Source organism: Elephas maximus, chromosome 11, assembly GCF_024166365.1.
Source record: "Elephas maximus indicus isolate mEleMax1 chromosome 11, mEleMax1 primary haplotype, whole genome shotgun sequence".
NCBI classification, from domain to species: domain Eukaryota; kingdom Metazoa; phylum Chordata; class Mammalia; order Proboscidea; family Elephantidae; genus Elephas; species Elephas maximus.
Window position 1 is genome coordinate 14,686,389 of NC_064829.1, and position 20,240 is coordinate 14,706,628.

The 20,240-nt window shown below is 46.8% G+C and overlaps 1 protein-coding gene across 6 annotated transcripts in view; it reads right to left on the minus strand.

Moving 5' to 3' along the window:
- MTCL1 (microtubule crosslinking factor 1) overlaps positions 1-20,240 on the minus strand; it is a 156,661-nt gene that overhangs the window by 48,166 nt on the left and 88,255 nt on the right. For 4 of the 6 annotated variants that reach the window (XM_049900156.1, XM_049900155.1, XM_049900152.1 and 1 more), the window contains exons 4-7: positions 16,780-16,839; positions 15,103-15,180; positions 9,307-10,596; positions 8,052-8,207 (exon numbers count right to left, since the gene is read on the minus strand). In XM_049900156.1, coding sequence (XP_049756113.1) covers positions 8,052-8,207; positions 9,307-10,596; positions 15,103-15,180; positions 16,780-16,839 — 1,584 coding nt within the window. The remainder of the gene's footprint in view (positions 1-8,051; positions 8,208-9,306; positions 10,597-15,102; positions 15,181-16,779; positions 16,840-20,240) is intronic. The other 2 variants (XM_049900153.1, XM_049900154.1) reach the window with 2 other exon arrangements.

Genomic DNA, 20,240 nt, shown 5'->3' on the forward strand with positions numbered 1-20,240 from the left:
TACATCCGGTAATTCCAGGAAGGCACCTTCATCCAGAAGATCTGTTGATGCCTTGTTTTGAGAGCTTGTTGAGGTGATCACGGTCTGTTTCTTTATGTGACTTGATATTGACGGTTGTCTCCAAACCATCTGTAAGTTACTGTATTAGTTTATTTTGTTTGCTTACTGTATCCTAGCTTATTGCTTTGTTTTGTTTTGATATGCCCAAATGTGTTGCTTAAGCGAGCTAGGTTGACTATTTTCACCTTTGACGCTCTGATGTCCTGTCACCAGATGGTTAGAGCTCTTATCGGGTATATTGGTCTAGAAGTCCATTCACTTTTCTTGTATGAATTCAGCTCAGGTCCTTAGGCAGCTGGTCATCCAGTGTGTGGTACGGGCTCTGCCCTACAGTCTTAGAGTGGCAGGGGTTATTGGTGTAGGTTGCGGTATCTGGTTGTAGCACGGGATCACACTCTGAACAAGGCAGGGAGCTGACAACTGTCCCTTGAGTGTCTGTGAGGAAAGTGTGTCCCTGTTCTCTAGAGTGTACAGGTGGGTGGGTTTTGCAGATGTACCACAGGCACCCAATGCTTTTGGTTTTAAGGACTGGGAGGTACCCGTTATCCTTGGCCCTGTCATGGGTGGCTGGGTAACCTGAGTGGAGCCACCAGTCCTTAGGTCCCTGATGTGGATAGGTGAGGACCCTGTTTAATAGACAAAGCGGTGTCAAATATCAAACACCCCCCTCTTTACCACACAGCTGAAATGGTTGCAGTCTGCCAACAAGGGCCTATTCTCCTGAAATAGGCCTACTACAGGTCCATGCAGGGGGGAAAGGTATTCAAAGTCCATGGAACATTTATGCCTGGACTGGAGCCACTTCTGTCCTGAGCTCCCCCAGTTAGTGGAGCTGGCAAATTATCTTTTCCCCCAATTGTTAATTTATCCCTACTTCAAGGCGCTCAACAGTGCCTATCTCAGGCCCAGGTAAATCAATAGCCTCTGAAGGTGGCTTGGGAGCAGGGGGCACGGTAAAATATATGCAAGTACTTAGCTTTTCCTGAGAGTGCCGTTCTTCTCCGGTTCCGGAAGTGTGAGTACACTGTGCGGCTGGCAACTTCTCCCTGAGGAAACTGCGGCCAAATGCTACCACCAGCCCACCACAGCTGCTCCTGGGAATGGTGTCTGAGGGGTTCCGGTGACTCAGGTCCAGCAACTCCTCTCTGCTTCCGAACCGTCTCTCCCTTCCCCTGCCACTCAGTCCGTTTTCTAACTTTGCCTTTGATGTTCAGGGCTCCTAGCTTGTCATAAATATAATGGTTTCACTTGTTTTTTCGGGTCTTTGTTGAAAGAGGGATTGCAGGAAGCATCTGGCTATTCTACCATCTTAGCCCCGCCTCCTCATGTCTAGCTATTAAGTAGTATTTGGGGTTCTCTTTGAAGAGAGGTTATTTCTCTACACATGCATTTGCTCTAATGACCAATTTCTCATTTCTAAAAGTTCTATTTTATCCTTTCTTAATATGCGCCACCTTTTAGAATAGTAAGTTACTCTTTTCTCACGTTTGCTGTGCCTTTAATAGTTCTGGACACACTTATGTGATTGTCTCTATCTGATAATTCTGGAAGGTCTGAGAGTTTAACCCTGCTGTCTGCCGTGTCTGTGGACTCTTGCTCCCCATGGATGATGCCTAATTGTGGTTTGAAGGTTTGCACTTTGAGTTCATTTTCAATGGAGTTATCTCTGCATCTTGAATGTGACTGGGGTTGAGAATGTGCCTGCAGGTTGGTTTTGTGTTTGCCGAAGCCAGGAATATAAAGTAAATTTATTTCCTTGGGAATTCTCAGGCAAAATGGGTCACATAAACTCAAAGCCTATTCCTCTGTGTGGGCTGGTCTGTTCTTACAGATCCCTGGAAGGCAGTGGGGGGCTTTCTCTTCCTTTTGATGCAGAGTTCCTGCTAAGAATGACAGCTTCTTTGCTGGCTCCCCCACCAGCAGGCAGATTGGTTTTCTTGATGAGTGTGTGGCCCTTTGAGGATCCTGGGTTAATTTCTTTCCCTGCCAGTGTGGCCCTGTCTCCTATTCATTTGGAGCTGTTCAAATCCAAGGCTCCTGGTTACCAGCACTGGTATTCACCCTTAACCCACCTCACCCAGGGCCACAAATGCTGCTCTGGTTTTCAGTTCTGAAATCAATCACAACCCTTGAAGAGTTTCCAGCTTTTTTTGGAATCTAGCTATATATATATTTAAAAGGATATTTTATATTTTTACAGAGCATTTTATTCAACAAGCACCTTGGATGAAAGGCACTGTCCAAAGTACCAGGGATACAGCAGTACAGGACAGCAAGAGAAACCCCTGACATTCTAGAGTTTGCAGGCTTTGTAGGCAGGAGTGTTTTCAGAGTTACCTGGGCTGCTCTATTGCTAGCTTTACTTTTAATTACATATTACTGTGTACATTTAAATTTTCAAGACCCTCCACATATTCTAACATATCAGGTACTAGCCAAAAGCTTTATATTATTAGTGTTAAAATGGCATCCTAATCAAGCTCGCTTTTTAAAACCAAAGATTAATTTAGTCTCTATGTATTACACTATTCAGTTTGGTTTTAATCTTAATAAATAATGCATATAAACTACTTTTAAAGTAAATATATGCATTTCAAATTTCATCATGCTTTGATTAAAAATGTGTCTCCCTGAACCACACCTCTGAAGGGTCACAGAAAAGGAAAATTACGAGGTTCCTCATCTGGGGCATTTGATTTTCCACAGCGACTCCAGTGTCGGCTCTGGAGGCTATTGCCTAAGGCAACAACAAAAAACCTCTAGATCCTAGGAGCTATCAGAAGTTTTATTTTCCTTTATTGCATATTTTTCTGCTAATGCAATACTGAAAATCTAATGGACAACTGCTCCTAGCTGGGATGCAAATGTCAGTCCAGTGTTACAAAAATAAAAAGCTTGTCAAATGCAAAATACAAATATGCTGCAAACGTTTCAGTCTAGAGTTATCCCACTGCCTCATGACTGCATACAAGCACATACACTTGAAGAAGGCTTTCACACAACACAAATATTTCCTTTAGAAGATAAATACTTTCTTTCATCACCAAAGGTTTGAGTCTAAAAGCCATCTCTTGCTCACGTACCTAAGATTTTGATTATACATTGAATTCATTCTGATCTTTCTATTCAAGCAGTTCATGTAAGAAACACCATTCCCCGTTTGAGTGGCTGTCCTGACTTTTCACCAGGACGTCACAGCCACCCTTACCTCTTGCTAGTGTCTGACAGCCATGAGCCATGCTTCAATCCACAGAGGACATCATGCTCCACACTGACTATAGTGTACACTTCCTACACAGCTTCAGAGGAAATGGCTTGTACATTATTTGCCACACTTAAGAAGATGATATCACTATCTCAATAAACAAAATAAAACAAACAAACAAAAAAAGGTTTTCATTATTGTCATTATGATGCTTAACACTGCCTCTTACATGTTAGGACTTGACTCTGCCGCCACTGGCATGGCTTCATTTTCTCATGAGTCCTATTTTGTCTTGGCCAGTTCTGCCACCATTTCTTGCCAAAGCAGTAGATAAGGTCAGCACATGTGTACAAATACTTGGCATAAAGCCCCAAGCAGCGTTCTTGGGGTTGGTATTCAGCTGAGCCATAAGGATCACAAATGCCTGGTGTGCTTCTTGGTCTGAAGAATAAAAGGAGGATCCAGGGAGAAGAGCTCTGAGATTTCTGATCCAGAAACCCAATCCTCCGGGTGCAGGCTGGCTTTCGTTTGTATTTGAAATCTGACCAGGGTACTGCCGGTTACTTCTCATTCAGAGCTATTTTTAAGGCATCCATACATTCCAAACCACATGCCCCACACACTGCTCTCTCTTAACAGATGCAAATCTCTCAGCAGATTTGATGGGAACCATGGGAGCAAAGTCAGGGACAAATCCAGTCCACGGCATGAGGATCTTGCTAGTATCTACTTGAGATGAATGTTTGCAGCAGTTAATTTTTGTGTGGCTGCATTAGTGGGTGTTGGGTTCTGACTTCTGCTTTCTCTGGCTATGCCTGCTTTTAAGAATGCTAGGCCTCGCTGTACCAGGCCCCTCCTAGGCTGAGTGTGTGGCACAAGTGAGCCGCAGGCCTCCTACGTGGCACAGATGTGTGCCATTTGTGAAGACATCAGAGTATGAGAATGTGGTCTTTCCTTTCTCTGCCTTCTTGTGGTTACTGCTGCTGCTGTTGCTAGTAGTATTAGTTTTAACCTGGCCAAATACCCAAATCTTCCAAAATAAGAATGTACCTTCTTATTTTGAAATATGGAGTCTGAAGATCCACAAGGCAAAAAACATAGAAGGTAATTCTCAAATGGAACTTAAGAAGTTGACCCTTTCTAAAAACTGCAGTTTAAATTCAGAAAGTCGTTTCTTACGCTATGCTGTTAATCCTAGGTGTCCCATCCACCTCCCCTGAGAAACTTGGAGCAAAGAGCTAAAGGAAATTCACACACGTTCAGTAGTAGTTGGTGCGAGGTCAAAATTAGGTTGTTTAAAGGGCAAAGTCGCAGTACGGAGAACAGCCAGCAGCACACCCGGGTTCGTTCTCGGCGTCCGTATCTGCATGCCTTCTCTGGGAAGAGTCCTTGTGCTGAGCAAGTCTTTACACAGGGCAGCTTCTCCGGCTCTGTGCCCCGTTAATTCATGGAAGCTCTGTGTTCTGTTTCCATTACAGCCTCAGAGGAAAGCAACTGTTTGCTGCAAATTCAGGAATTTTCACTTAAAAGGATTTTAAGAGTTCTCCCTAGAACGGGACTTAGACGATTTTTACTGCAATGTAACAGCCAAAGGTCTAACTAGTATAGCTGTCAGAGTGACATCATACCAGGACCAGGGCAGATGTCTCTGCTGATTCAGCAGCTTCCTGAGGCTGCAAGGGCTCATAGGTGGCTCTTCTATTTGAAAACCCTACAGGGCACAGCTCTACTCTGACACACACGAATCACCAGGAACAGGCCTGACACGAAGGCAACTGGTACAGTAAAAAGAAAAACTATGAGTGTGTACAAGTAGCCCTAAGACGTTTTATGTTTCAAAAAATATTTTAATATATAACGTGTGTTTGAATACATAATTGAATTTTCTCTTCTGTGTGGAATGCCTTAGTGAATAAAAATATCAGCACAAAGGATGCTTGACGCCTAATTAATGCTATTTCCCCTTCTAGGAAATGATGCTCCCCAGACCTTGCCTTTTACTATGAGGTTTTTTTCTTTTTTTTTTTTTTACTTTCTCATTAAAAACTACAAAATTAAAGGAAACTAGACGGATGTTTAAAAGAAGAAACATCCCACAGCAAGAGAGCTGGCCATACAATTCATTCCCACGGACGGTAGAGACCTTGTTGGTGTGTGCGGGCACAGCGGAGGTTGGTGCTGACCAGCCACTGCCCCTACAGAGCAGCTTTCCACCGTGTGGGGACAGAGCACTGAGCCAGACCCCAGGAGATGCTCTAGACTCAGTTCTGTCATCAGCCAGCTGTGGGGCTTACTGCCGAGACACTCCATCTCTCAGGCCTCATCTTCGCAGAGTGAGAGAATCACTCTAAAGGTCTGATGTTCCCTCCTCAGCTATACTGTTCAGTGACCCTGTGCTGTCATATGGCACCAACCGTGCTAAGCCACTTCTTGCTGTTAGCTGCAGTGGAGTCGCCCCATGCACAACAGAACATAAGGCTGCCCGGTCCTTCGCCATCCCCTTGATCAACTTTGGATCGGATCTTAGGAAGTAGATCAACAGGCCTTTCTTCCTAGTCCATCTTAGTCTAGAAGCTCTGCTGAAACCTGTTCAGCATCATAGCAAGATGCAAGCCTCCACTGACAGGTGGGTGGTTGCTAAGATGCACTGGCTGGGAATCAAACAAGGGACTCTGGTGTGGAAGGCAAGAATTCTACCACTGAGCCACCAATCTACCTCTCGAGGTTTATCTCCCCACAATATTCAGTTTGATTCAACTACATACGGTTCTCTTCCCAAATCACTGCCGGCTGCTGAAGCTATGCAATACGTTCATGTCTGTGCCAAGCAATGGCAATACTTATCCCTGCCCCAGGTTAATAACCAGGATCTGGGGAGAATCTAGGGGGATTAATCAGACTTTGACTAAACAAGGTTAGTGCACGGGCCATGCCTTGAATGACAACGCACATGGGAAGGCAGCTGCAGCTCTTGGAAAACAGTGTACCAAAGGGAAGTTGAGTCGGAGCTGTGGTTCTGGTACAGGATCAGGAAGCAGTCTGGCGAAAATGAGAAAGGGCCGTGCTGGGAAGAGCAAATTGGTTCCATGACTTAGGGGAGCTTCTGACACCCCTTCTCTCTTGGCAGGCTTCAGTGGCAGGACATCTTGTCCACTCTTTAGTATTAATCATACTTAACATTTTCACAGCATTTACCACTTTTAAAAAAAGCACTTTCAAATTCAACAGCTTATTTGCTCTGTGGATCATCCATACTTAACTATACGAGGCAGGCAGGGTAGTATTTTTACTCTCATTTTACAGATGCAAAAACAGAGGCCCAGAGTCTTATGGCTTGTCTAAAAAGCAGGGCTTGTAGTGACACAGCGGGGCCAGCCCAGTGCATGACGCCCACACCAGAGCTGATTCCATTATAGCAGTATCTGCACTAGAAGTAGCGGCATTAATTGAAGGCTGGGTAATATCTTCTCTTGAGGCTTCCATCCTGGAGATGAATCATTCAGGCCACTTGAAATGTACATAATTGTGAATCTGCTACCACCCAAGCAACCAGCGTTCTCAGATTAAGACCCTGTGTGGAGCCGGGGCTGATCAAAGGTGCTTACTGTGAAGGTTCCATGGAGTGACAGGACACACCCCCCCAGTAAACACACAGGGTTTACTGCAAGTTTTCCTTTCTGTATAGAACCTGAGAACATCTCACCCGTAACTTTGGAGTGAAAACGGTGACACTGGCATGCTGAAACACGTATCTAATTCCATGTCCACCAATATAGTTCAGAAAACATTTTTAAAAATGACAAATGCCTCTTCTGGAGACCACAAGCTATCAAGGGGCTTACTCTCTTAAGACTCCAGTCTAACTGGAGGGCACAGGCCTTCCCAGGGCAGCTCTTCCAGCACCCAGGGCTGTGCAGTTATCTGAAAACAAGGCCCTGCCCTGGGCTTGGCCTTCCTGTGTGTAGGATGTTTCCTGGCCACACCCCTGGTGTGCCATTTACTACCCTCTGAGCATGGACGCTATGCGTCAGAATCAATTCGACGGCAATGGGTTTGGGTTTTTTTTTTTTTTTTGAGTGTGGACCTAGAAGCCACCTTCTCAGGTGTGCCAGGCCTCTGCCTACCCAGGTAAAACAGGACAGTGGGCCTGCCAGGATTGTTTCTGGAAACTTTTCTTGTTTCCACTTAAGTTTTCTTGGGGGGCAGTTTTAATGTGATTTCATGTAGGGTTGTGACATGCCCTCCCCCAGGATGAGAAGGAAAAGCCCCAAACTAGAGATACTGGCCCTGATGTCTGGGCAAGTCCACCAGTGGACTGTCCAACTCTGCCCACTTCCTGCAAGTACTGTCATCAGTTGAGATGTAGAGGGACAAGTGAAAAGGAAAATCCTAGAAAAACTGCCTGGTTTTCATCACCACGTTCCCTGCAATTTGACAAGAAGCCAGTTAATGCTCCCCCACTGGTCTTCTATTCCTAATTACACATCCAGGCAGACGGGCCTGCAGACACAGGTTACAGAAGGAAGACTGCGGTAAGCCATCGCCTCTGTCTGACAGCGGGTGTTAGCAGCCTGCCCACAGTGGCCCCATTGGACCCTCCAGTTCCAGTTGCATGAGATGTGTCTGCAGTACAGGGAAATGCCACCCAGGTCCATGGCCTCCTGTTACATCCCCTAACGCCACCAGAGCAGCTGGCCTTATTCTTGGAGCAGAACCTTCACAAGACAGCAAAAGAAGGGCTGAGGGTCAGGGTGAAGGTTGGTCAGGGAGGCTGGCCTGCGCTCACCTCCAGGTTGACACAGCTCTTGTCTGTGGGCCTGCAGTGGCTGGCGTCCCCATCGGCTCTGCGGGGCAGCTCTGGGCCGGCTTGAAGGTGCAGGTCCCCTTGTTCCTCCCCCTGGTCCTGGCCGAGGTGCCACTCCATCTGATCTCTCAGTTTGGACTGTTAGGTGCATGGGAGGGATTTTGTTTTTTTAATTTTAAACAAAAAAGGGCCAGAGGGTGGGAAGGGGGAGGATAAAGAAAACAAAAATGGGTAAGGTAGACGACTGGAAAAACTACCAGACAAAGAAAAGCATGAACAGAAAAACCAACTTAAATACAGTGGCGTGAGAGAGTGAAGACAACAGAACCAAAATGAGGATGAGCAAAACGAAGGGCTGAAACATCTGAAAAGCAAAAAGAGAAAGAGGGAAAAAGAATGCAAAACACTGGTTATGAGGCACATGCAATGGGGGTGCGTGAATCAGAAAACCAATCGCAAGCATACTACCCATGAAGGATACGGAAACAACGCTCTCCTTCCTTCCTGGGGGCTGAGCAGCAAAAGCCAAAATCCAGGGTGGCCGCTGGGTCATGCACCCAAGGGTGATGTGCAGAAGGCAGTCCTCGTGGCCTCTCCACTCCTCCCTCCCGGCTCGGAGAGCGGGAGCAGAAGCAGCCCATCAGCAGGCTCTTCCATCAAAACCCTCCTTCTCTCAGGACTTGTTCCTCTCCCCCGTTCTGGCTTATCTTCCAGTGGGAGTGGATGGGCCTGGGCTGCCCAGAGCCCTTCAGAACTGTGCTTTGTCCTTTTTGGTAATAAACCCAAGTAGGGGTTCCAATGCTCATTGGCAAGTCTGCTAATTATCCTGACCGTAAGGTGAGTTTGTACTTTGTTTTAAGTTCCTCATAGTTTCTTCACCAGGTAATTGGTTGTTTGAGACAACAAAAAGGAGCAACAATAGACTGCGTCGTTCCCTATTGCTTCCATTGAGATTAGCCTTGTGTCCTGAGGAAAGGCCTCTAGACCAAGAGCTGTGGCCCAGATGAAAGTAAGACAGAAAAAGGAAAAAAAGAAACAAGAAAATAAAAGAGAACTAAAAAAAAAAAACGAAACCCAACCAGTAGAAAGGCTCAGGCTGACACTGTGGGCTTTAGCACAAGGCAGGCTGAAATCATAACCAAGCAGCTGTGAGCAGGGTGAACTCTAGTGCAGCAATGCCAGCGAGCAGGAGGAAGAGCACGGTGGAGCGGGGAGGCAAGCCAAGGAGCCCCCTTACCTGCAAGTCTGCGACCAGCTCCTTCCCCAGGTTCCCAATGGGGGAGTCCCGGGACATGGAGGTCACCGTGGAGAGGAAGCTGGAGGACTCGGTGAGGTGGGGCAGGGGGGCCAGGTCTTCTAGATGCTCCCTCAAGGTGTCCCCAATGTGGTTCACCTGCTCCAGGAAGGCCTGCAGTTCCTTCCTGAAAGCCTTCATCTTGGAGTTGATGGTGCCCAACAGCTCAGGCTCCTCCCAGCTACCCTGGACACTGGGTTCGGTGGCATTGCAGATCAGGCCATCGGTGTCAGTGATGAGGCGCTCCACTGTGCGCCCAAGCCGCTCTGCCTCCTGCTTTATGTTCACCAGGCACTCGGAGTCCTCTTGGACCCGCATGAGTGCGGCAGAGCACAGCTCGCTGGCCTCAGAGGGCTTCCCACTCCCAAAGCCTGATGTCTTCTCAAAGGTCTCCTCTGAGTCACTCTCACCACCGATGGGGCCCTCCCTCTTGGGCTGGGGCAGCCGGCCTTCCTCCCCATCACTTTCCTTCTTGCCCATGTCACTCTCCGCATCACTGTCACGGGGGCTTGGGGCGCGCAGCCCCAGGTGCGCGGCCAGGTCGTGGCGCTGCATGCTGGACAGCAGCACGCGGTTCTCGTACTGCAGCTTCAGCACTTTCCCGCTCAGCTCGCTGATCTGTAGCCGTGCTGACTTGAGCTCCTCCTGCAGTGGGAGGCCTACGCCTCCACCCCGGCCAGCACCCTCATCCAGCCACCCCGGCTCTGGCCGCGGCTCAAACTTGAACTTGCTCAGCTCGTGGGTCAGCTGCCGGTTGTGTTCCTCCACCTCGGAGATGGACCTCCTGAGCAGCTCCGCTTCCTCCTCCACAAACTGGAGGTGTCGGCGCAGCTCCGACGAGGACTCAGCGGAGTCGGCCAAGGGTGAGGTAGGAATGTTTGGGGGGTGGTCCCTGCTCACACACTCACGCTCATGCTGGCCCCTCACGTCCTCCATTTCCGCTTTGAGGCCTCGATTCTCCACCTCCAACTCAACAATCTTGCGGCCCAAGATGTTGGCTTCCTCCTCCACCAACTTGAGCCGCAGTTTCAGCTCCGCCTCTCTGGTGCTGGGTGGGCCGCCGGCCTCCCCAGTTGGGAGGGGGCTGTCCACGTCGCCATAGAGGGACTTGTACTTCTGCAGCTCCTGCTCCAGCTCGTCCTTCTCCCTCCCTAGCTTGGCCATCTTTCTGCGCATCAGGGAGGCTTCCTCTTTGGCAAACTGAAGCTGGCACTTCAGATCAGCACTGTCGTCCTGCCAGGAAAGCACAGCCCAAGAGAAGATTATTTGAAAATACTACATGTCAGTGTTTCTGATGATTTCCCTCGCACCTCTCCCCAAGACACACAAACACATGCACGCACACACACACTCTTTCCGTTGGTGCTGTCGAGTTACATGTAGAAAGGAGCCAGGATGAAGCACAGGAAGCTGGGGGCTTTGTGGAGGGGACATACTCAATGCCTATTGCTTCCCTGCTTTGTCACAGAAACAAAGGAAACCAAAAATTAGTTTAGAAAAAAAAAAATGCACATGAAAACCATTACAGAAGTTATGAGTGAAAAAGGGGAAAATTAAATGAAATTCCAACACCCAGCCATAATGTGGGGATCCTAATTACTTTGTGAGTCCAACCTGGTCAGCATCAGTAAAACAGGCAGAACTGTTTGCTGAACCTTCTTGTTGTTGTATTGTTGAGTCCGTTCCAAATCACAGCAACCCTATGTACAACAAAATGAAACACTGCCCGGTCCTGTGCCATCCTCACAATCGTTGCTATGCTTGAGCCCATCACTGCAGCCACTGTGTCAGTCCATCTCGTGGAGGGTCTTCCTCTTTTTTGATGACCCTCTACTTTACCAAGCACGATGTCCTTGTCTAGGGACTGGTCCCTCCTGATAACATGTCCAAAGTATGTGACACAAAGTCTCACCATCCAAGCTTCTAAGAAGCATTCTGGCTGTACCTCTTCCAAGACAGGCTTGTTCGTTCTTCTGGTATAGTCAATATTTTTTGCCAATGCCATCAATTCTTTGGTCTTCCTTATCCATTGTCCAGCTTTTGCATAGATATGAGGTCAATGAAAACACCATGGCTTGGGTCAGGTGCACCTCAGTCCTCAAAGTGACATCTTTGCTTTTGAACACTTTAAAAAGGGCTTTTGGAGCAGATCTGCTCAATGCAATACGAAGGTGGGTGCAGACGAGTGGGAAAGCCACTGCTGTTTTTAGCCCGTGGCCTCTTACTCCTTCCAGAGCGCAGAGTCCTCACACAAACTGCTCAGCAATCCACAAAGCCATCTAGGATGGCGGTGTCAGGTGACATTGAATCATGGCCCAGCTTTCCACAGATTTGTTGAGGTACCTGAGCTAACTCAATTCACCTCTCTCCCTTCTAGTCGCTTCACCCCCAGCTTATCACAAGGATACGTGGACAAAAAATGAGATGGGATGCATGCCTGTGCTTGGGAGGTGGAGATGCTAAAAACCACCAGCTCTGACAGGCCCTGAACCTAAGCACTGGGGACTCACAACCTTTTGCCACACAAGTATGACTTCTGAGGCTGTGGTTACGGTCCTTTCCCATTGGTCACTGTAACAAGCAGGAAATTAAACTCAGAATCCCAAGGTTAGGAGTTGAGCGTCTGATCTTCTGAGAAGCGGTTCTCATCAGAATACAGAAGATTCTGGAGGGTCACTGAAGCACAGACCCTCTGCTAGTAAAAGCCCACACCTCTCAGCTGTGGTCCAAGAGGCATTTTTTAACAGATTGGAAAGCCAACTTTACATTATTGGTGCAGGTCTCAAAGCTCTGAGCTGTATGAACTCTCTGTTTTGGTCTTACACAAACACTTAACTACTCACACTCAGTGAGTGGGGAAAATGACCAATGTCATGAATCACTCCTACTATACTGGCTGGCAGAAGTTTCAAAAGGGGACTTCACATAGGCTCCCCTCCCCAGGCAGAGAAACGTACCAACAGCACACTCTGCACTGTTCCAACCCCATCAGTCCCAGGGGAGGAGACACATGTCAAACCGGGTTCTCCAGGCTGTCAGCCAGTCTCCAGAGCAAGTAAGCTCTCCCAGGACCTCTCCAGATGATCACTTGTGCTCCATGGCCTGAGAGTCGATGCAGCTTTCACACTCGGAGACTACGGCTGGTCCTCTGCTGCATTCTTGCAGCACATATGCCATTTGGCAGGAAGAGAGTGAAAGTCCTCCCTCAGAGCCTCCCAACTTTCCACCTTCTACCTTGCCTTGACCTGTCCTCCCTCATCAAAAACTGACAGAAAGGGAAAAAACAAAACAAAAGAAAAAGATGACATTGACAAAGAAGACTGAAGGAGCAATCTAAGACCAACCATGAAACCAGTGCCCTGGCACCAAGGTTGCTGTGAAGGCCAAATGAAACAGGTACAGCGAGGCGGCTTGTAAATGGTCAATCGCCACTTTAGCACCTGGAATGAACTTTCTTCTTGGACCGAAACACACTTAATACTGGGGAAAGGAGCGGGAGTTCAGCTTTTTTCTCTCTGTGCCTTGGGAGGGTTGTATGTATCATTGGTAGATAAGTAAACACTTTCACGTTTTAAGAACTTATCACATTAAAGATTTTGTTTGGCTTTGGTCAGGAAGACATGAAAACAGTGTCTCTGACTAATGAGAAGTAAGGCCTGTCTCACTCAAAACTCAAATGTGCTCTCATCATGGCTGTGAGGGTCAGGGTCCGGGTTACAAGAAGAGTACATGGGCTATAAAGACACACATCGGGTTTCATCCTAACACTGAAGGAAAAGCATGCTGGTGTGTATGCTGATTCACTCATTCATTCAGTAAATACTGACAGTGTATCTACTGTATACAGAAATTGGCATGTTACTTTTAAACAACCCCAGCTTCCTAGAACTTTCAAAACCAAAACAATCAAAAGCACCTTTTTTAATTTTCTGTTAAACATTAGATCTGCAAGAAATCCAAAAACCACAGACATTTCTCCGTTGTTCACATGAAGCGTGGAGTTTAAATCAAGCTAAAATACATATTAGTGGGGACTGATTTTTAATCCTTTATAAATGAATTCATTTGGGAGTTAAATGCTTGGGGCGGGAAGATGGAGAGGTCTCCAGCCCCATCACTAACCTGACGGCCTTTGTTTATCCCACTGTCTAAAATCTCCCAAGCAATTCTATCTTCACTTTTGAAGCAGGGAAATGCATTTTCATGTCTGAGAATGGCTGAAGGAGCCACTGAACAGGAACCAGCCACAGGGAAACTGCTCCCCGCTCTGTCCACCGCAAGCTTGGGACTCCAACAGGGCATCAAAGTGTGGCCGTGGTGCACATTGTGACCAGTGCCCTGACTCTATTTACAAGGACACCTGCAAATGGAGGGGCTGGTGTCCAAGTGAACGCTGGGGTGGGGCAGGTGGCGACAAGGACAGAAACTTTTATTCAAACTGGGAGTCCCCCTTTCGCCTCGAGTCTTGAGCAGGGGGTCTCAGGTGATCTCTCCTGAGGGTCTTTCCCCACAAGTGGAACCGAGAAATTTGGGCAGCAGGTAGGGTCTCAGAAGCACATGGAACCTGGGCTCTGACCACTCGGGAGGTTTATCTACACCCATTAAACAGAAGACGATCCCAAAGAGCCCCCAAATCACCTTGATTTTTGGAAACCTTGAACCTTGTGCCTACCATCCCCTCCCCACAGCCAGAACAATTTATCTACTTAAAGTTAACCCACTTCTTTGTCAGGGTTGCCAAAAGGGGCAGTTACAAAAGCATGACTCCACAACATACCCTAAGGAGGGTCTGATTTGTAGATGACCTGAGGACTGATTAAAAAACAAAGACAAAAAACAAACCTACTGCTGTTGAGTCAATTCCAATTCACAGTGACCCTACAGGACAGAGTAGAACTTCCCCATAGAGATTCCAAGGAGCACCTGGTAGATTTGAACTGCCGCCCTTCTGGTTAGCAGCTGTAGCTTTTAACCACTACACTACCGGGGCTTCCTGAGAACTGATAACATGTTCAAAAATGCTTCTTGTTCCTTAAAGAAAGAGACTACAGAAAGAGCAGGGATTCTACCACAGGACTGAAGCCTGCTGCCATTCCTACTTAGCACCTGTGCACTAGCCCTGCCACCAAGACCAAAGCGGTCTCCGAAAGAAAGACAATCTCTGAAGCCTAGGGAGCATGTGTCTCCTTAATGAAGGGTTGGACATGGTCCACCTGGTGGAGAGGCCTGAAAATAGGGCACTTCTGGAGTCCCTGTGGGGAGAGGGTGGCTGGAGGGAAGCTGTGCTCAGCCTCTTCTAAGTGGGGAAGCCATTGCTAAGACGGGAGAACCACAGCCTCGCTCAAATAGTAGGTGGCCGGATACCCATCTTACCTTGTAATTACAGACTTCAAAAACTCTGCCAAGACTCTAAGGGAGGGGTCTAATCTCTAATCACCATGCTGTATCCTGAGCTTAGGGATATCAAGCTCTGGTGTCCAGAGATCAGCTAGCTCCAGGAATGCAGGAGGAGAGCAGAAGGCTGAGTCAAACTTTCCACATGAATTCTCCCTTCTACGGGCAGAGGGTACAAGCATGGCATGGAGGGGAGAACACACACAAGACCACCAGCACCACCACCAGCAGCTGCAAAAGGCCTTGCCAAGCAACAGAAATATATCAGTGTTGGTATATATTCTTTGGCTTGCAAGTCTGCTGTCTAACCAGCACCCCAAGCAGGTGGACTGCTCTTGTTCCTACCTTGCGCTGGGGCACCAGTTTCCTTTGAGTTTTGGCTGCAGACCTGCAGGTCCCAAGGCGCTCCACTCCACCATTCTGCTGAACAGAAACTCCTCCTCTCAATAACACCGCAGACAGAGCAGAGCAGCTTAACCCCACCACCCACAGTGTACTTCCAGAGCCCCAGGAGCGAGGCTCAGGTCTCAGCCTGTGTCACCCAACAGGTGAATGAGACTCCAGGCTGTGCACTTCCCAACAGGGCAGTTGTAACTCTTTAAAGAAAAGGTCTTGGAGGGACCCCAGAATACATGGCCCCTGGACTCTGTTGGCCCAAAACTAAAACCACTCCTGAAGCCAACTCTTCAGACAAAGATTAGACTGGACTATAAGATATAAAATGATACTGGTGAGGAATGTGCATCTTAGCTCAAGTAGACACGTGAGACTATGTGGAAAGCTCCTGTTTGGAGGCAAGATGAGAAGGCAAAGGGGGACAGGAGCTCGTTGAACGGACATGGGAAATACGGGGTCGAGAGGAGTGTGCTGTCACATTACAGGGAGAGCAAGTAGGGTCACATAACAATGTGTGTATAAGCTTTTGTATGAGAAACTGACTTGAATTGTAAACTTTCACTTAAAGCACGATTAAAAAAACAAGAAAAGGTTTCATTGATGAAGAGTAAGTTAAAAGTATGCCCTAAGCCGAGGAAGGTTTCAGCAGCCTGAAGTGGGACGGCAGATTTTACTTCCCTGGCATTAGTGGATTCCAGGTGAGATTTGGGGAGTAGAGCAGGTGTAAGAAAAAACGTGGGTAAGGGTGTAAGAAAGAAGTTAATCCCTGGCATTCCTGCTGTTCCCCGCTGCCAGGCCCTCCCTGAACGGCAGTATGGGGAGCAGCGTGCTTGGAGAACGGAGAAGCCAAAAGAAATCATGGCGTCCGGAGTTCACAAAGGGACGGGGCAGCACTGCGACTGAGCTTAGTTCCACGGACTCAGGCGCCGCTCTAATTACTACCTGCTCGGAGAGCTTAGTGAGCTGATATCCCAATAAAGGCTCTGTTCTCTCTAACACCTAATACTAGCAGAAATTACAAAAAAAAAAAGGAAGAAAGGAATCCAGTAAAACAACTTTTCAGAAAAGTTCTGAAGAGCAAACGTACGTGTTCAGAAAAAGGCTAAGATTTTACCATCTTTCAGCTGGAATATTTTACTTCAAAAAAAAAGCAACCTAAGATATGTTCACCATTTTCATTAAACAGAAGCCAACACTCTGAAACAATGCCTTATGAATGACCAACGCTACAGCAGCTGTGTTACTGTACCAGGTGAGTGGCCGCGGAGGCCAGCACACTTCTTAGCAGTTTTCAGTTCTGGCAGACCCACAAGCTGCATCTTGGTACGTTTTACACACAGCCAGTTTGTTTCTCTTTTCCTGAAGAAAATCATCAGCTTCTCATTGGCAGAAAGAGGGTTTGGAAGGAAAAATTTTTATTTGATGGAGGTTTTGAAAGACTCCAAATCTTTTCACAGGTGATGTTTCTTTTGAACGTTTTAAAGGTAAAGTTAAAAGTTTTTGAGAAAATTCAAGACGAGGTGATTTTTCCCACTGTTGTTTGTTGCTGTGTGCCATTGAGTCAATTCCAACTCATAGCAACCCTACATGACAGAACTCGGTAGAGGACATAAAACCTCCGCTTACCTGGTTCAAAATTTTCTTTTCTTTGTGCATTTCCCGACTGCCTCTTCTTTTCAGAGAACTCTGAAATAGATCGAAACAACACTGTGTTACTGAGAGCCAGGCACCTGATCGACTGCCGTGATCACTTCCCTTCACTGGAATCAAGAAACGACTTAAGGTCAACGTTTACATACAGTTGAATAAGTCTGGTGAGGGCCTCGAATCTTAAGGGGCTTTAAATACGTATTACTGTACTTGGGGTATTTTTCAATTATTCATGTTTAATGAAAAGAAGGGTGGTCTGGATAATTTACAACAGTAGAGAGAAGACAAGAAGAAAGGCAGGAAGTTTTGAACATAGATATGCAATATTTCTAGAGCTGTTTACCTTCCTTTTTTTTTTTTTAACTTCTGTTTACCTTTGTTTTTGTTTACCTTCCTAATATTTGTTTGGGCTAATATCAAAATTCATTAATTCTCCCTGGTGCCTACAAGGCCAGATAGAAGTGTGGTAAAAAAGGGAGAATGGTGGCCCATGTTTATATAGAGAAAACCTAATTTAGGTTGCAAAACTCTGCATGAATAAAAGCAAACAAAGAAAACCAGCTGCTGTCAAGTAGATTCCAACTCCTAGCGACCCCATTTATGTCAAAGTAGAACTGTGCTCCATGAGGTTTTCAGTGGCTGGTTTCTTAGAAAAAGACTGCCAGGCCTTTCTTCCAAGGCACCTCTAGGTGGACTCAAATCACCAATCCTTTGGTTAGCAGCTAAGTGTGTTAACTGTTTGCACCACGCAGGGGCTCCTCTCCACGGATAGTCCATTCCAATCCATGACTAAAGCTTAGCACTATCATGATGTCCGTATCTGTGTGAGCTGGCCATGGCTGTGTCCTGCAATGGGATGGGTTCTAATGAGTTGATATGGATCACAGGTGTGCCTTAGCTGCTCTAGGCAAGAAACTAAAAATGTGTCTCAAATATAAACATGAATATTAATAAACGGGCCAAGATTGTCTGAGATATAATTAACAGGGAACCAGGATCGTTCCCACCTAAGGAAAAGTGTGAAGACAGAAAGAAATGACCGGAGGAAGAGAGGGAAGCATCCTAGGGGAAGAAAGGGGATTTGAGACCTGAAAAGATTAAGTTAGCCCTGACAAAGCCAGAGCAAAGTCTGTGAAGTACAGCTTTGTTGGACGTCACTCCAATCTTGGCACCTCCAAGGTGGCACGTACTGTCCCTGACAGCCACCACCTCCGTCCTGCATCATGACCTTGGCATGATGACCTTGGGCCTCCAGCATCTCATCCCGAGGCAGGTGCAGGGCCCTGATCCTTGCCTCTCTCTTCCACTCCTCTTCCACACAAACCAGTGTGGAAAGGAGGATCCTGTGCAGATCACTTGTATCAGTTAGAATTTAAGTTAACTAAGTTAACTGTCTGCATTTTAAGCTTTTTACTCTCAGAATCCCAGGCCTTGCCAATTATTGAAGGAATTTCAGATTAAACAACAATTAAAATCTGTTTTTGTAGTTGTTAGCAGCCCTCAAGTTGGCACCCAACTCACAGCAACCCCGTGCACAATGAAATGCTGCCAGGTCCTGCGTCATCCCCACGATCTGTCAGGGATTAGACCATTGTGATCCACAGGGTTTTCACTGACTGATTTTCAGAAGCAGATTGCTAACCCTTTCTTCCTAGTCCATTAGTCTGGAAGCTCCACTGACAGCTGTTCAGCATCGCGGCAACACGAAAGCCTCCACTGACACATGGGTAGTGGCTGCGTGAGAGGGGCAACAGCCAGGAATCAAACCCAGGTACCCCGAAGGTGAGAATTCTACCACTGGGCCACTATTGTCCTGGTATCTGAAATTTAGCTGCCCTTTGACCCCTAGCAGGCTGGAGGCTTGGATACCTGGAAAATAAACACATAACTGAGAGCAGGCCCTCAGGGCAAAGCAATGGAGAAAGTGGTAGAATCAGCATGGTACGTCAGGCACTCCCTGGTCAACAGAGGGCGTGGCAGCTTGTCACCAAACTCCATATACAGAAGTGGCTTTAAGAATCAAAGGGCTAGGGCCACATAAACCAGAGACTTCATCGACCTGAGACCAGTAAGAACTAGATGGTGCCCGGCTACCACCAACAACATCCCTGACAGGGAGCACAACAGAGAATCCCTGATGGAGCAGGAGAAAAGTGGGGTGCAGAACTCAAATTCTAGTAAAAAGACCTGACTTAATGGTCTGACTGAGAATAGGAGGAATCCAGAATTAAAACCATTTCTAAAGCCAACTCTTCAGACAAAGATTAGACTGTAGTTAGACATAAAATGATACTTGTGAAGAACGTGCTTCTTAGCTCAAGTAGATAAAAAATACATGAGACTAAATGGGCAGCTTCCATCCAGAGGTAAGATGAGAAGGCAGAAAAGGATAGGAGCTGACTAAACGGACATAGGAAATCTGGGGTGGAGAAGAAGAGAATGCTGTCTATAGAGAGAGCAACTAGGGTCACATAACAATGTGTGCATAAATTTTTGCATGAGAAATTAAGTTGAGCTGGAAACTTTCACTTAAAGCACAATTAAAAAAAATGAATCAAGGAGCTAAGGATTCTAGCCAGCCTCTTTGGTGAAAACAACGTCAAACTACAAAGAGAAATCTCCTCCTCCATTAGGTAAAGTCAAGCGTGGCTTCAGGATAGTTGGGTTTTCCATCATAGACAGCAGGTCTTCCAAAAGTCCTCCGCTGCAGTGCGGGGTATCTTTCCTTTGAGTGAGCTGAAGGAGACAAAGGTTTGTGATGATTCCCTACAGGGAAGATTTACAGAAGAAAGGTAGGGAGGAAGGCTTGCTCCTGAGGGCTGTGTGCCTCATCACTTTTTCCTGAGGATTGGAAAACAGATGCTGCCCACAGGGAAAAAAACCAGGGATCAGGGAGTGAGGTAAAAGCCAGAAGTAGGAACAAACGTTTCTATCAAGCTCTGCCAACTGGCGGGTTACTTCATTTCAACTCAGGAAAATGGAGTGCCCTCAGTGTGAGCCTTGGAGGGGTGAAGCAGGAACCCTTGCCTGGGCACCTTGCTGGCTGTTCTAATAACGCAGCCATGAGTAAGACTGCCTCTGAGTCCTGTGACCCTTCTGGCGAATCACTAAATACGTGGGGAGCCATGGGACCCCGACACAGATCCCATTCAAAATGAAAAACATTTCAAAGATTAAAGTTAGTAAGAAATTTGTAGGACCAATGTGAAAGAAACCATAAAACTTTGGTGAAAGACATAAAAGAATGTTTGATGCTACCTGTCGGGAAGACCATATGTTGTAAAGATGTTACATTTCTCCCAAATCATTTTATATGTAAAATGTAATTTTAATCAAATCCCCCCCCATATACACACATGTATTTTATGTGGGTATGTGTATGTATGTTAAGAGGAAGGAAGGGTTTGATAAAACGACTACAAAATTCATCTAGAATA